The 14,795-nt window shown below is 56.9% G+C and overlaps 2 protein-coding genes across 12 annotated transcripts in view; one reads left to right on the forward strand and one right to left on the reverse strand.

Moving 5' to 3' along the window:
• ADCY3 (adenylate cyclase 3) overlaps window positions 1-3,212 on the forward strand; it is an 83,161-nt gene extending 79,949 nt beyond the window's left edge. For 2 of the 4 annotated variants that reach the window (XM_051843206.2, XM_051843207.2), the window contains exons 19-22: window positions 399-518; window positions 1,578-1,701; window positions 2,055-2,179; window positions 2,387-3,212. In XM_051843206.2, the coding sequence (XP_051699166.2) occupies window positions 399-518; window positions 1,578-1,701; window positions 2,055-2,179; window positions 2,387-2,569 (552 nt within the window). In that variant the 3' untranslated portion in view covers window positions 2,570-3,212. Of the gene's footprint in view, window positions 1-398; window positions 519-1,577; window positions 1,702-2,054 lie in introns of all 4 variants that reach the window. The other 2 variants (XM_051843203.2, XM_051843204.2) reach the window with 1 other exon arrangement.
• On the reverse strand, window positions 148-14,789 carry CENPO (centromere protein O). Of its 8 annotated transcripts, none has more exons than XR_011386754.1 (9): window positions 14,649-14,789; window positions 14,324-14,436; window positions 10,887-11,056; window positions 5,886-6,003; window positions 4,952-5,211; window positions 4,644-4,815; window positions 3,895-4,059; window positions 3,390-3,559; window positions 148-3,031 (listed from the first exon to the last, which is right to left on the reverse strand). XR_011386754.1 is itself a non-coding variant. In XM_017340916.3 (8 exons), the coding sequence occupies exons 2-7, from the start codon at window positions 14,367-14,369 to the stop codon at window positions 3,923-3,925; spliced, it is 903 nt and encodes a 300-aa protein (XP_017196405.2). In that variant the 5' UTR covers window positions 14,370-14,436; window positions 14,649-14,789; the 3' UTR covers window positions 148-3,031; window positions 3,895-3,922. The 8 variants fall into 8 exon arrangements, 2 of the variants coding, with proteins under 2 accessions (XP_017196405.2, XP_051699168.2); XR_011386757.1 differs by having other exon boundaries at window positions 14,324-14,433; window positions 14,649-14,782; XR_011386756.1 differs by having other exon boundaries at window positions 14,567-14,707.
• Window positions 14,790-14,795: the final 6 nt, after the last annotated feature.

A 14,795-nucleotide genomic window follows, 5' to 3' on the forward strand; every position in this document is an offset into this window, starting at 1 on the left:
GGCCGGGCTGCCGAGGGCAAATGGCTACCCTGTCCCAGAGAGCTCCTTCATGCAACTGCTGGGGCTGTGAGGGGCAGTCACCTGTGGGCTCACAGGGTAACTGGGCAACCGAGATGCTGAGGCCACTGATACCACCCACGCTCACAATTCATTCAGTAAACGTTTATTTGGCTTTGTGTACGGGCCCAACCACCCCAGGAGAGGCTGGCAATTTCATCTCAAGGTTAAGGCTGTGAGAACTGAGGCTCAGAACGGAAGCTCGCACAGGTTCATGTGGCCGATCAGCAGTGGGGTGATCCAGGCGGCACCTCGTGGGTGTTTCGGAGGGGAGGGGTCCTTGAGTGGATTCAGTTCCCTGGACTCTGCTGACAATTCTTTTTCCTTAATTCTGGCCTCAGCTCCTGGACAATCCCAAATTTCGGGTCATCACGAAGATCAAAACCATTGGCAGCACCTATATGGCGGCTTCGGGAGTCACCCCAGATGTCAACACCAACGGCTTTACCAGCTCCAACAAGGTAGCGAGTCACTCAGTGGTTAGAGGAAGCGGGAGGTTGCAAGTGGCTGACACTGCTGCTACCCAGAGGGGCCAGCCACGCCCACCAGCACATACAAGGCAGGGGCTACTGAGCAGGTTTCCTGAGCCAGGGAAAGTGGGAAACACACCAAAGCCCCACTACTGTGCTCTGTACTTTCCTAAGAACCAGGGAGCAGGAGCCAGCTACACAGTTACATAACGATGACAAGTTCCTTTTGACAGAGAGGTGCATACCTGAGTGTGCAGCCAGTTCCAGTCAGCTAGCGGGAGAGGGGAGGCGCTGCGGGGCCCTGCTGGTGTACTGTTCTTAGAACACTCAGACACGTCGCCGGTACACCTGTCCTACAGCTTCAAGCAGTTCATGGAAATGTGTATTATGGAAAAACTATGGATGGATTTTTTTTTTTAAATTTTTTGACAGAGTGGACAGTGAGAGAGACAGAGAGAAAGGTCTTCCTTTGCTGTTGGTTCACCCTCCAATGGCCGCCGCAGCTGGCACACCGTGCTGATCTGATGGCAGGAGCCAGGTGCCTCTCCTGGTCTCCCATGGGGTGCAGGGCCCAAGGACTTGGGCCATCCTCCACTGCACTCTCGGGCCACAGCAGAGAGCTGGCCTGGAAGAGGGGTAACCGGGACAGAATCCGGTGCCCTGACCGGGACTAGAACCTGGTGTGCCGGCGCCGCAAGGAGGAGGATTAGCCTAGTGAGCCACGGCACCGGCCATGGATAGATTCTTAAAAGTTTCTGCAGCAAAATTTACCTGCACGTCCACTGTTCCGTGACCTGCTACCACCCATCTCCACTTTAATCAAGGGGCTGCAGTCACTGGCCCAAATGCTTACCATCTAGGGAAGGGCTCCAAATGGGCGGCCACGCTGAACGGGGCACTGAGGCCCGGACAGGGGGCGCGGCCCTGGGACTCGGTGGAGCTGGGGTCCGGAGAGGGAGGAAAGAAAGGGCGCAGGGCTCCCCCGGGGGCAGGCTGCGCCAGCTGTGGGCCTGGGTAGGGCCTGAAGTGCGCTCTGCTGCTTGGGCCCAGGAAGAGAAGTCAGACAAGGAGCGCTGGCAGCACCTGGCCGACCTGGCCGACTTTGCACTCGCCATGAAGGACACGCTGACCAACATCAACAATCAGTCCTTCAACAACTTCATGCTGCGCATAGGTAGGGGACACCGCGGCGGGGCGGGGGCGCAGTCGAGCCACACCTGTTCCTACTGTTGAGTGACCACCCGTGGGCGAGGGTTTCTGGGCCTGCCCTTTGGAAGGAATTAACATCACCCACTCCTCCTAGCTGCAGGGTGTGTCAGACACTGGTCATGAGCACCCTAACTCATTGGCACACCTGGGGGTAGCTGACATTTGCCAAGCACGCGGTGAGGAGGTTAGACAGGAGCCGTGGTTCTGCTCTCCTGCAGACAGCTTAGTGAGAAGCAGGACATGTCCCACAGGGGCTCTGTGCTGCGGGTCAGACACTGGTGGCCCGAGGGTCGTGACAAGATGTGGCCTCTACCCCAGGCATGAACAAAGGAGGGGTTCTGGCTGGCGTCATCGGAGCCCGGAAACCACACTATGACATCTGGGGCAACACTGTCAATGTGGCCAGCAGAATGGAGTCCACAGGGGTCATGGGCAACATTCAGGTACGTCAGCGAGTGTGGGGTGTGCTGGGGGTGGCCTCCAGAGGGAGAAGATGCCTTGGCCATCTGCAGTTCTGGGCAAGGGCAGCCCGTGAGCCTGCTGGGACTGGGCAAGGGCCAGAAAGGCATGGAGGCCAGCGCAGCCATGCTCCGGGGAGAGCACCAGGCCTGGCGTGGCCTAGGCTCCACCCTGACCCCTGCTCTCCACAGGTGGTGGAGGAAACGCAAGTGATCCTGCGAGAGTACGGCTTCCGCTTCGTGAGGCGCGGCCCCATCTTTGTGAAAGGAAAGGGGGAACTGCTGACCTTCTTCCTGAAGGGGCGGGACAAGCCCGCTGCCTACCCCAACGGCTCCTCGGTGACCCTGCCCCACCAGGTGGTCGACAACCCCTGAGCGGCCGCGTCGCTGGCGTGTGCACACTCCCACAGACGCTAGGTCGACAGCTCTCCTCAAGCCTTCATCTGTTCGTGGACGCGTGGGCTCTGAGTGGCCACTCTCCTCAGTGTGCCTGTAGCTTCCCCAGCACAGGGTCATAGGCGCAGTTCTGGGACAGTCCTTCCAGGGCCCCGGGTCCAACTCAGCCCTTCACCCCCAAGAGGCCACGGCCACTGTGAGCAGGACCGCAGCGCAGGGGCGTGGCAGGGGAGCTGTGCTCGTGAGCGCCCCCCACAGCCGCACCCCAGCAGTGCTTCTCATTCCGAAGAGGGCTCACCTGCAGACGGGGCGTCTCTGACCCGAGCCAGGCTCCGTGGCCCTGGTCCTGATAATCTTGAAAGGTTCCCCTGGAACCCGTCCCTTTCGTCACAGAGCAGGAAGTGCAATAGTTCCTTTCACCTGGTGGGGGAGGGGCGACTTCTGAAAGAAAAATATATAAACAGATCAATACGTTTATATTTTTAACTGTCTGTTAAACACTTTCTGATACTGCCTTGCCTTTTGAGCTCTTGCTACAGTCGCCTTTGCTACTGCTTTAAGAGAACTTACAGGTATTGATAAAGAACAAGACTGTTTTATTAAAAGCTTTATTCCACTTGAACTTGTTCGTCGTTACTTGTCTGCACAGTGCTTGCTAACCCAGCCCTTGGTCCAGACCAGAGGGCGGCTGTTCCGCCCCCTGCACCCCCCTGACCTGTGGCGGTTTCACCTCATCCTGTCTAGGGGAAGCTTGGGGTGGTGACGGAACCAGAACTTGGCCCAACACAGGTTTTCTTACCTGTCTGCTGGCCCTAAGCGCACAGTGCCAGGCCCACGGGCGCAGGGACAGAGTTCACTAAAAGGACTGGGAATGCGGCCGCCGTGAGCTGGGGCTTCGGCAGAGGGAAGGTCGCTACCCCGCGACGGTGCTGTAGGGAACTAATACACGTTCTACCTCACGTCCTGAACCTGCACGGAGAATGTCCTTCTCAGCACTCAGCACAGGGAGGCGCAAACACTCCAGCTTCCATGAAAAGCAGAAATGCTCTTTGGTCTGACCAAGTGCCTTCTACTGCCCCACACAGCGCTGGCTTTCTGCTCCCGTATATGCTCCCATCACAGCCCCTCAGGGGAAACGACCTTGAGCACCGGAACCGGTCACCAGGCAGTGACGGCGAACTCTCCAGAAACCTCGGAGACTCCAAGCTGGCGCTCCCCGCCGAGGAAACTGGGTGTCTGTTCTCATCAGGGCAGTCCCCGGTGCACTGGCCCTGGCCCTGGCCAATGCGGCCCTAATTACTCACTTCTAATGGGCTCCAGTGAAGCAGCACTTTAGGAGATGAGGCTCATATCCAGCTTTTCTCCTTTCCTTGCAAATGAAGCGAAAACCTGATGTAGGGGCTTCGTGGAGAACAGAGTTTCATGGGATGCTCGCTGGTGTTCCCATGAACAAGACAAGGCTTCGGTCCCTGAAAAAGGAGATCCCAACTCCTTGTACAACCAGCGTTAGTGCCGGCCCACGCACTTTCCTTTCCTTTCTAGTCTGGGGCTCCGAGGCATTGCCCTTTACTGGGTCAAGGGAATTTTGAAACTGGGAACTTCAATCAGACTCTGCCCAGAGAGATCTAAGGCCTGTGAGGCAACACTTGTGGCAGCTTCAAAGTCCCCCTCCCAGAAGCCCCTGTCCCCATTGCCCGAGGCACATTACGGTGACGCATTCAGCGGAGGCAGCCTCATGTGGCCTCCGCCAGTCCTGACAAAGCCCCGTGTGCAGGAGACGAGACAGCCAAGTGCACTCTCATTTGTTGACGACAGCCTCAACAGGTGTCTCTATGAGAGGTCTCCAAAGGAGATAAATCGAAGGAACGGTGGCGGGAGCAGGGACGCTTACTGGTTACAAAAGGGACAAACTGGCAGAAACGCAGTCGTCTGCACCTCGGCGCCTGAGGACACTTACAGCGGGCCAACAGAAGGACGTGCCTGCAGGGGCCCACTCTCCCTCCGCCCCAGGCAGCCCGCACAAGCAGAGCAGACGGCGGCTCCTGCCCCCTACCTTCACATGCCACGGTGACGCGAGTTGGGAGAGTGACCGTGAGGTCCTCGTACAGCAGTCTAGCGGAGAAGGTGACAGACTGAGCCCCCGAGTCCACTCTGTACGTAAACGACAGCAGGCTGCACAGTGCGTTTCTCCGCAGGGGCCCAGTGAGAAAGGCGGCGAAGTCGCCCTAGCGGGTGGAGAACAGAACAAAGCACGTGACGATGGCAGCTCCCAAGGCCGTGGCGGTGAGTTAGGAAACGTCTTTGTTCCCTTCCACGTCTGTCCCGGGCCCTGACGGGGTCTGGCGCGCGCAGGCCCGGTACCTGCAGGCGGTCCGCCTGGAACTTCCTCCCCGCGTACGCATTCAGGTGCTCGCAGAGGCTGAAGAGGAAGTGCCGGATGTCGCTCTGCAGGTGCTGCGCAGCCATCTTTTCCAAAGGGATGAACACCGGGACCGAGTGGCGAAGGATCCGCAGCGGCTTCTGGATGACAAGGTCCACGAAGTAGGACTCCAGCAGGTGCTCCTCAAAGGCTGTGCTGATGCGCACGCAGACTCCGTGGCTGGTCAGTCGTCCGCTGAGCCCTGAGGTGGAGACGCCGCCAGTCAGCAGACGCCAGGCAGCCAGGCCCCGCCTCCTCCACGCAGGCCAGCAGCGGCCCCGGGGCCGGCGCCTGGGCCGTTACGTGCGTGGGTTTGCAGCTGAGAGACTGCCGAGGTTCTACCTCTGGACTCTGGCTCACTGGCAGACTGAGTTGTTACAACCAGGGAGGAGTGGTGGGAGAGAAACCACCAGCTCACTGCTCAATCACGGAGGGAGACATGGGACATTTCCAGTTCACTGCCCGTTTTCCCTGAGTGTCCAATAACCTGTGACTGTCCCCAGTTCTTCCTCCAGTCCTCCTGCGGCACAGATGACAGATAACAGATCCCTCTCCTGGGACACAGACCTGAAGGGGTCAAACTTGGAGAGCAGCAGCATAAACTGAGGCAGCAGTAAGCAAAGTTCGGGTACAGGGTCCAGAGCGCACACAGCGCTAACACGAATGGACCACGCCAGCCGTCACCCAGTCTTCCGCTGTAGGCCGACCTAAAGGTCAGGATGCCTGTGCCTACACGCAGCACGCCAGCACATGGCGTGTGACAGGGCACGGACAGCAAGGAAGTCTCACGTCTGCCAGGACCGGCAGGAACATCTGGCAACCTAACTCCCTAGGAGCCAGGCAGCCACGCCACGCCAGGCCAGGAGAGAGCCGTACCTGTGAAACGATACGCCTGCAGCATGGCCTTTGCGTGTTCCCATCGTCTCTCCAAAACGTCCTGCTCGCTCATCCCCGCTGTCTGGTCAGGCTGTACACTGGCAGTGGACGCTTTAACCTGCACGACACGTAGCGAGTCACGCCGGGTCCGGTGGAGGACACCACAAAGCTCCCGCCCTCAGGACACCGGGGAGGAGCTAAACGAAGAGCATGTTCCACTGTGTAATCAATCAACAAAGGAGCACTGTTGTGGCCGCTAGTGCTCTGGAGTCACAGGAGAACCGTGGGTCACGGCGCTGGAAACTGCTGGCTGATGAATGGCCAGGGTTTGGCTGGGAGTGCAGAGGACTGTGCCGGGGGTGGGGGGAGTCCAGGCTGAATGGGGTGAGTGAACTGGGGGCCGTGCAGAAGGTCTGGGTCGGACTGCAGGCTTCAGAGCCTCGACTAGGATCAGCACTTCTGGCTGTCATGGTACCAGGCCACCCTTCCTCCAGGAACAGCTATGCAAGCTGGGTAAGATACCAACGAGGAGCCAGCAAGCGGCCAGGCAAGGGTTTGGCAGCACTGGAGAACAGCCTACAGCCAGGACTGGCGAGCAAAGACAAACGCTCTGACGCTGACCCCTTGGAGCACTGGCTGATCTGTCATTTAGTACATGGATCAAGCAGAAACAAGTCTCCCCATCAGGGAGACAGCACTGGGGCTCAGTGTCACCACAGCACCCTTTCTAAGGGCCATGATCCCATGGGAAAGTGAGCCCAGTGTTTGTCAGCAGCTTGTCTTCCAGTGTCTCCATGGTTCCTGAACTGCACGTGTGCCTGGGTGCTAAGAGACCCAACAGAACGCTGCTAGGAGCTGGCACTGTGGCACAGCAGGAAAAGCCACTGCCCGCAATGCCGACATCCTGTACTGGAGCAACACTGCAAGTCCTGGCTGCTCTGCTTCCGATCCAGCTCCCTACCAGTGTGCCTGGGAAAGCCGAAGATGACACAACTACCTGGAGCCTTGCCACCCAGAACGCACTGGAGAGAGTTCCTGGCTTCAGTTTGGCCAAGGTGCAGCCATTGTGGCCTTTTAGGGAGTGAGCCAGTGGATGGAAGATGTCTCTTCCCTGTCTGTAATGCTGCCTTTCAAATAAATAAAGTCAATCTTAAAAAAGAAAGGGGGCTGGCACTGTGATGCAGCAGGTTAAGTTGCTGTATGCAGTGCTGACATTCCCTATGGGCACTGGTTCGAGTCCCAGCTGCTCTATTTCCAACCTAGTTCCCTGCTAGTGTGCCTGGGAAAGCAGTGGAAGATGGCTCAAGTCCTAGGGCCCTACACCCATGTCAGAGACTCACTTGCTAGTCTTAGAAGCTCCTGGCTTCGGGCTGGCCTTATCTGGCTGTTGTGGCTGTCTGGAGAGTGAACCAGCAGACGCAAGACCTCTCCTCTCTCCTCTTGTAATTCTCTCACATAAATAAATATTTAAAAAAAAAAAAAAAAGCCAAAACACCAAGAAGAAGAACAAGAGAAAGAATGAATCTGCTAAAGGTTAAAAGACTACAAAATTTATGGGGCCGGTGCTATGGCTTAGCGGGTTAACACCCTGGCCTGAAGTGCTGGCATCCCATATGGACACCAGTTCTAGTCCCAGCTGTTCCACTTCCGATCCAGCTCTCTGCTGTGGCCTGGGAAAACAGTGGAGGATGGCCCAAGTCCTTGGGCCCCTGCACCCACGTGGGAGACCTGGAAGAAGCTCCTGGCTGCTGGCTACGGATCGGCGCAGCTCAGGTTGTTGCAGCCATCTGGGGAGTGAACCAGCGGATGGAAGACCTCTCTCTCTGTCTCGACCTCTCTCTGTAACTCTGCCTATCAAATAAATAAAATAAATCAAAAAAAAAAAAAAAAAAAAAACTACAAAATTCAGAGTATCTGTCAAAGGAGGGAGGCCTGACAGACCTGTCCCCAGCACCCTCCAAGCTGTCAAACTTAGGGCCCAAGCAGGGCTACTCCCTAGCAGCGAGGGCAACTGGGAAACAGGCGGCCTCAACAGCATCATTCAGAAGCCCATGCACTGCTCTGCCGGCAGCAAGAACACTAAGATCCTCTCTGCAGGAGATACGTGACTCATTTTCATGCACAAAACCCACTGCTGGGTCAAAGACCCACAGGCACACCAGAAAAGGGAACACAGGACCAAAAGCCAAGGGGGGGGGGGGGGCGGGGACAACAGATCCATGGAGGTTCAGCGATCCGGAACAGACTGAATGATGGAGACCCACACCAAAGACCAGGAATCTATAAAGAACAATCAGAAATCCTAGAACCAGAAAGTACAGCAGCTACAATTAGGAATTAACAGGCTTAAGCATCAGTTAGATAAGAACAGATGGTGAAGTGTGGACAAAAATGAGATTAATCTCCATCCGCTGGTTCACTCCCATATACGGGCCAGACCGAAGCCAGGAGCCCAAGCACTTGGGCCATCTTCTGCTACTTTCCCAGGTGCATTAGCAGGGAGCTGATGGGGAGTGGCACAGCAGGGAACTTAACCGGGGCCCATATGGGAGGCTGGTGCTACCGGTGGTGGCTTAATCCACCAGGCCCCAGCGCCGGTCCCGCTGCTAACTGTCTGCAGTACAGAGGAAAGCTTTCCCGCGCTAACAGACTCGTGTATCAGTAATGCTGATAACATACCAGGAGTTCTGCGATGTCCTTCTGAAATGCGAAGTCATTTGTATCGAAAACACTGACTATTTAGGCTAGGGCATAATAATTAGGGCAGGTAACTAGACTTTCTGGTTTCCAAGAGTTTCAATCCCAATAAAGGAAACTGTCATGTATTTCAATTTTCAGAAGCAAACATACAGAGGAACTTACTAAAATTGACCTATTTAAGTTAAAAGAGAGACTGCGGTGGGTACTGGGTGCAGCAGGTTAGGCTGACACGTGGGACACCGGCATCCCGTATCAGAGTGCCTGTGCGAGTTCTGCTTACTCCACTTGCAACCCAGCTCCCTACGTATGTGCCTAGGAAGCAGCAGATGGTATCAAGTACTTGAGTTCCTATCACCCATGCAGGAGACCTGGGTGGACCTCTTGGCTTTGGCCTGGTCCAGCCAGGCTGCTGCAGCCACTTGGGGAGTGAAACAGTAGATGGAAAGTCTCTGTCACTATCTTTTTCAAGTAAAATAAGTAAATAAGTCTTAAAAAACAAAACTGGCAGGGCCAAGTGTCGTGATGCAATAGTAGTTAGGCTGCTGCCTGTGCTGATCCCGCTCCCTGCTAATAAACCTGGGAAGGCCGCACCAGACAGCCCGAGCACTTGGACCTGGGCCACCCACATGCAGTTCCTGGCTACTGGCTCAGCCTGGCCCAGCCCTGACCACTGTACACACTTGGGGGATGAACCAGAAGATGGAAGATCTTTTCCTCTCCCTCTCTGCCTTTCAAATAAATTAATCTTTTGTTTTTATAAGGTTTTATTTATTTGAAAGGCACAGTTAGACAGAGGCAGAGAGAGAGACAGAGGTATCTTCCATCTGCTGGTTCACTCCCCAAATGGCTGGAACGGGGCCGACCTGGAACCAGGAGCTGCTTCTGGGTCTCCCACAGGGTGCAGGGCCCAACGACATGGGCCGTCCTCTGCTGCTGTCCCAGGCACATCAGCAGGGAGCTGGATGGGAAGTGGAGCAGCCGGGACACAAATGAGCACCCACACGGGAATGCCAGCGCTGCAGGGGGCGGCCTCACCTGCTACGCCACAGCACTGACCCCGAATAAAACTTAAACACACACACGCACACACACACACACACACATACTGACAGTATTTACTGACACTTGTACGTACAACCTATGACTCGGCAATTCTACTCGGCATACACATAATAGAAAACTGTATTTCTACATCAAAAGACAGGAACAAGAATGTTCACAGAAGCTGTAGTCCTCACTGTACCCTAGTGAAACCACCCAAATAACCCCACATCACCAACAGCAAAAAGGACAAACTGCTGTATATTCACAGATAGATTTACAGCATGGCAAGAAAAAAAAATGATTGCTAAGTGCAGCAGGATGGGTGAATCTGACAACAATTAGCCAGACACAATGAGTACACTGTTGTACACTGACGTAAAGTTCACAAACAGGCAGAAACCAATGTACGGTGACAGAATGAGGTCAGTGGTCACCCTGAAGAATCGACCAGGAGGCACTGAAGGAGCGCTCAGGCCCCGGAATCTCGTGTTCTGGACTTTGACCTGCACGGCAGCTACCCAGTCGCTAGCTGACAGCGATGTCAGCTGTACCTCTACAGCTCTGTAGGAGTCCAGCAGATCTCTGTACTTTACATGCATTTTACCTTAATAAAGAAGAAGGAGAGGAGGAGGAGGGAGGGAGGATGACAGGCGGGAGGACCTCACGCGCTAGGTGATGAACGGTTACTGAGGTCTCTGAGCTGGGGAGTGACGCGGTGCTTTATGGGGGCATTTCCTCGCCACGCAGGGTTCACTGCAAAGCACAAAGGCTGGAAGAAGGACCACTGGCAGACCACCGTGGTAACCTTGGTGTCCCAATCACCAGACAAGCATTACTCTTCATGTAGACGATCCTGGAGCTTGGGAAAGCAGGGACCCAGCACAGACAACAGACAGGAAAATCTGACGGGTCTCGCTGGCTGCACTCTGGCCCGAGAGGAAACTGGAAAAACGGGAAAGTTGCGAGTTTCCGGTGCGGTTTGGAGACCGGGTGGCCCTAGGGACAAAAGTATCAATGACTCCAGACACACCGAGTCCGAGGTGACCTGCTCACACAGGGCAGCTCGAGCCTGTATGAGAATGGCCAGGCCCATCAGGAGTGTGACAGTGACAGCGGCTGCACAGGACGGATCACCGGCAGGACCAAGCAACGTAACCACCTCACGCCATCACAAGGAAGCCATGGGATCCGACCGTGCTTTTACTCCACACCCCAGGAGAGCCGCGGCGTCACCCGTCACCCTCCACCCCGACTCACCGAGGCTCGCCGCCACTGCACCTCGGCCCTCAGCTCATCTCGCAGACGTCGCAGTTTCTGTATCCTGGCCCCGAGGGCGCGTCCCTCTGCCCGAGCCCTCTGCCGCTCCGCGGACTTTGTGCGGGACTCGGTCACTTGTGCCTCCAGCCTTTCCAGGTGGGCCAAAACACCTAAGGGGGGAAAGGAGACCGCACAGGAGCCCGTTTCTGACGCTGGCGCGGGAGGCGCTTCAGGGACGGAGCGGGACAGTCTTCCAGAACCTGGCGGCCAGCTGAGCTGTTCCACACCCACATGTGCAAGTCAAGCCGACGACTAAAATCCAAGATCTGTGACCTCTCAGAACGAACACTGACCCAAGTCCGAACTGCCCGTTCCCATCATTCCGTACTCTAAGGTCACGAATGATGTCCACACTGCGACCAACGAGCAGTTTAAGTTGCCGCTGGCCTCAAGCCTCCTGGTAGCGCACGATTCTCCTGCTCATCACGTCCCGCACACTCGCGTCCCTTGAATCCCACCCTACCAGCGTCCTGGTCTGCCTCAATCCTGCATGTCTGCTAAGCAACTACTTCATGGCAGGCGTTATCTGGGTACTGGGGACACAGTAACCAACGCGACAAAGCTCCTGTGTGCCTGCACTCGCCTTCTCTGGACCGCGTTTCTGCTGCGCAGGCGCAACCGTTCTCCTTGGCCCGTGCACGCTGGCACTCTCCGGAGCTCCGTCCCAGGATCTCTTCCTCCTGACGAAATCTCTCCACTACCCACAGCCTGGTGACCGCGTGTAAGTGAGCGTCTCAAGGAGGCGCCTCTGACCTGCACCTCCCTCCCTCCTGATCTGCTTCCAGTGCATCTCCTGGGAAGTCTCAGAGGAGCCCCGTGGCCAAGACTGAGTTCATCACCTCCTCCCAAACTCCTCCACGCCAGCCCATCACTCACCGGGGAAAACTGGACACGCAGTGTCATGCTTCACCCCGCCTGTTACTAAATCCTACCGAACGTATGTTCCTGGCATCTCTTCATCTGCACTGCCACACTGCAGTCCAAGGCTCCATCACCCCTGGCTCCTGCAAGGTTACTGGGCGGTCTGCACACCCCAGGAGCACTCGAAATCTGGTTGATTACGTTACGGAGCTAGCGCCCTCTGTCGCTGACTCCACACCACCCGCTGCTCTGCCTCCCCTCCTGTCATCAGTACCCCCATCTCCTCCTCTCTTCCCTCCAGGGCCCCCTCACAGCCCGCTGGGCCAGCCCCATGTCTTCACACACGCGATCCCCCTGCAGCAGAGGCTCCCCAGCCCCTCCCGCCACCTTGCGCTCCACCCACCCCAGCTCGTCGGCACCCTGCACACATTTCCTCAGGGAACCTCTGTGGCACCTCGGAACAAGGTCAGCACCTCTCACGGTGCTCAACGCATGACTCCCGCAGAGACCATACTGCACTTCCGGTTGTAATTAGTGATCATTCCAGTAAACGTTTATCTTCCCAATGCACCCTAAAAGCTCCCCAGTCAGGCACCACGTGCTCTGCTTATCCACGTGTCCCTAACACTCGGCGCAGTGCACGGCCTACAGTAAAGGCTCTGTAATATTTCCTGACAGGCGGACAGCACGCCACGATGCTCCTGCAGTGAGCTTACTTCAGCAAATGCTTACAGAAACGTCTACTACTGCAAGAAGCACACTTACCCATTCTGCAGAAAAAAGAAAACCTTAATAAATGAGTCCTAGTCATCAACATGTGGGAACTGCCTTATTAGCCAGCTTCTGTTTACCCAACAACCTGTACCGAGAACCCACCGTGGCCAGGGCCTGTGCTGGAAGCTGTTCACACTGTGACGATGGAGCACGGCCCCTGTCCTCCCAGGGCTCACCGGGATTGCCGTGCACCAGGGCATGACGGGAAAGGGCACACCCAGACTCGGAGAAGGCCGCACAGAGACGCTTAGTCAAGTCCTAGTTTACAGACATAAAGACCCCTCAGTACTCATGTGCGTGGAACTTTCCCCACCTTCTACGTAGAACGATGCGAATAACTTGAAACCGTCAAGTGCTGTCCTCAAGGGTCCACTCTACACTACTGCAACGCAGGAACATCCCCAGAGTTCTGACACACACACACACGAGCCCAGAACCGTGGCCGCCTGTCGCCCCGTGCTGCTGTCGCCGGCTCTGGAAGCCTGCCGCCCATCTCAGCCAGTCACTTCCGTCCCAGAAAGGGGACAGAAAAGACCAAACCCCTGCTTGTTTGAAGCAATCACCCGGTTTGCAACTAAAACTCGGCGCTCTTCCTCCCAGACGAGCGGAGCTCAGGATACTTCCTTCTGAAAGAACTGAAATCAGCCGCACAGAGAACAGGCAACGGCTATGCCCACACTGCGGGCAGCAGGAGCCCAGGACAACCCTTCCATCCACCGCTCTGGAAGATCCCAGTCGTCCACCTCATGGCTTATTTAAAAAACCAGGCCTTGGCCGGCGCCGCGGCTCACTAGGCTAATCCTCCGCCTTGCGGCGCCGGCACACCGGGTTCTAGTCCCAGTCGGGGCGCCGGATTCTGTCCCGGTTGCCCCTCTTCCAGGCCAGCTCTCTGCTGTGGCCAGCGAGTGCAGTGGAAGCCAAGTGCAAGTCCTTGGGCCCTGCACCCCATGGGAGACCAGGATAAGTACCTGGCTCCTGCCATCGGATCAGTGCGGTGCCCCGGCCGCAGCGCGCCGGCCGCGGCGGCCATTGGAGGGTGAACCAACGGCAAAAGGAAGACCTTTCTCTCTGTCTCTCTCTCTCACTGTCCACTCTGCCTGTCAAAAAAAAAAAAAACAAAAAAAACCAAACCAGGCCTACAGAGTGGGGCTATCCCCCACCGCCCATGGCACTGACGCCTACAGTAACCACAGCTACTTTTAGTACTAAAGTAACAACTCTGAACCCACATATGTGTTACCTGAAGTCCCAGCCTAAGCTACTCAGTGACTCCAAGAAAAGCAGGCTCACCAACCCCACCGACCCTCGCCAGCTGCTTTTAAGGCTGTGGAATTACTTTTCTTAAATTGAGTTCTATGCACGTCTTCCCGAGACGCTGCTGTAGAACCCTTCAGACTTGACCCTGGCCTTGTAAAACCACCTGCTCAGGCCCACACTCACTGTAAGGGGCGGCCAGGACGAGACGCCAGCTCTAACCAGCACCGGCCCTCGCCCGGCAGGAATGGACGCAAAAGCGCCCCAAGGAGTCCAGGGGAGAGCGGCGCGGGGTCGCACTGCCTGCAACTGGAGCCCCAAACTTCGAGGGGGCGGGCGCCCAGCGACACCTGCCCTGGCCCGGCCGCCAGCCTCGCCCTCGGGGGGTCCACGCTGGCTCCCTTCGCCCGTCTGCTCGCGCACGGCCCCGGTCACACAGCGGGCACGGGAGAGATGGGCGGCGAAGCGGCAGGGGGAAACTTCAATACCTCCGTGGGGCTCGCCGTCCGGACGGGAGGCGTTCGCCGGCTCCATCGCAGGTTCCCAAAGCCTTCCTAGGAAGCCGGGCAGGCAGGCGGCACCGGGGCCCCAAACGTCCCTGCTGGAGAAGGAAACGACACCCAGGTCACATCTCCGCGCCTCTCCGGCCGGGCTGACCCTGCCAGGCCCTCCAGCTCGCATCCACCGCGACCCCCAAGTCCCAGCAGCTGTGTCCACGCCCACCTCCTCACCCCCGGGAGCCCGAGGGCACGGTGTCTCTACTCCGCCCCCGGGCACACGGAATCCGTTCTCAAAGGCCGTTCAGTCCTCTACCTTGGTCCTCTTAGCTCCTCTCCTCTCACTCAGTCCCTCTCGGATCGGATGGACTTTCCCGCCGTCTTCGCCTTCAAAACCAACCCCGCCGCTCCCGACGTGCTTTGCGCGCCAGCCGTACAAAAACATGGCGGCGCTCAGGGCTCC

The sequence above is a fragment of the Oryctolagus cuniculus genome, chromosome 2, assembly GCF_964237555.1.
Source record: "Oryctolagus cuniculus chromosome 2, mOryCun1.1, whole genome shotgun sequence".
NCBI lineage: Eukaryota > Metazoa > Chordata > Mammalia > Lagomorpha > Leporidae > Oryctolagus > Oryctolagus cuniculus.

Bases quoted from the DNA above. Each gene is read 5' to 3' on its own strand.
- CENPO (XM_051843208.2), bottom strand. From the start codon at position 12,624: ATGTTGATGACTAGGACTCATTTATTAAGGTTTTCTTTTTTCTGCAGA. The intron at 5,212-5,885 runs GTACGGCTCTCT...TCTCCACCTCAG, and splicing joins GCAGGCGTATCGTTTCACAG to GGCTCAGCGGACGACTGACC. The intron at 4,816-4,951 runs GTACCGGGCCTG...TCCACCCGCTAG, and splicing joins TCCAGGCGGACCGCCTGCAG to GGCGACTTCGCCGCCTTTCT.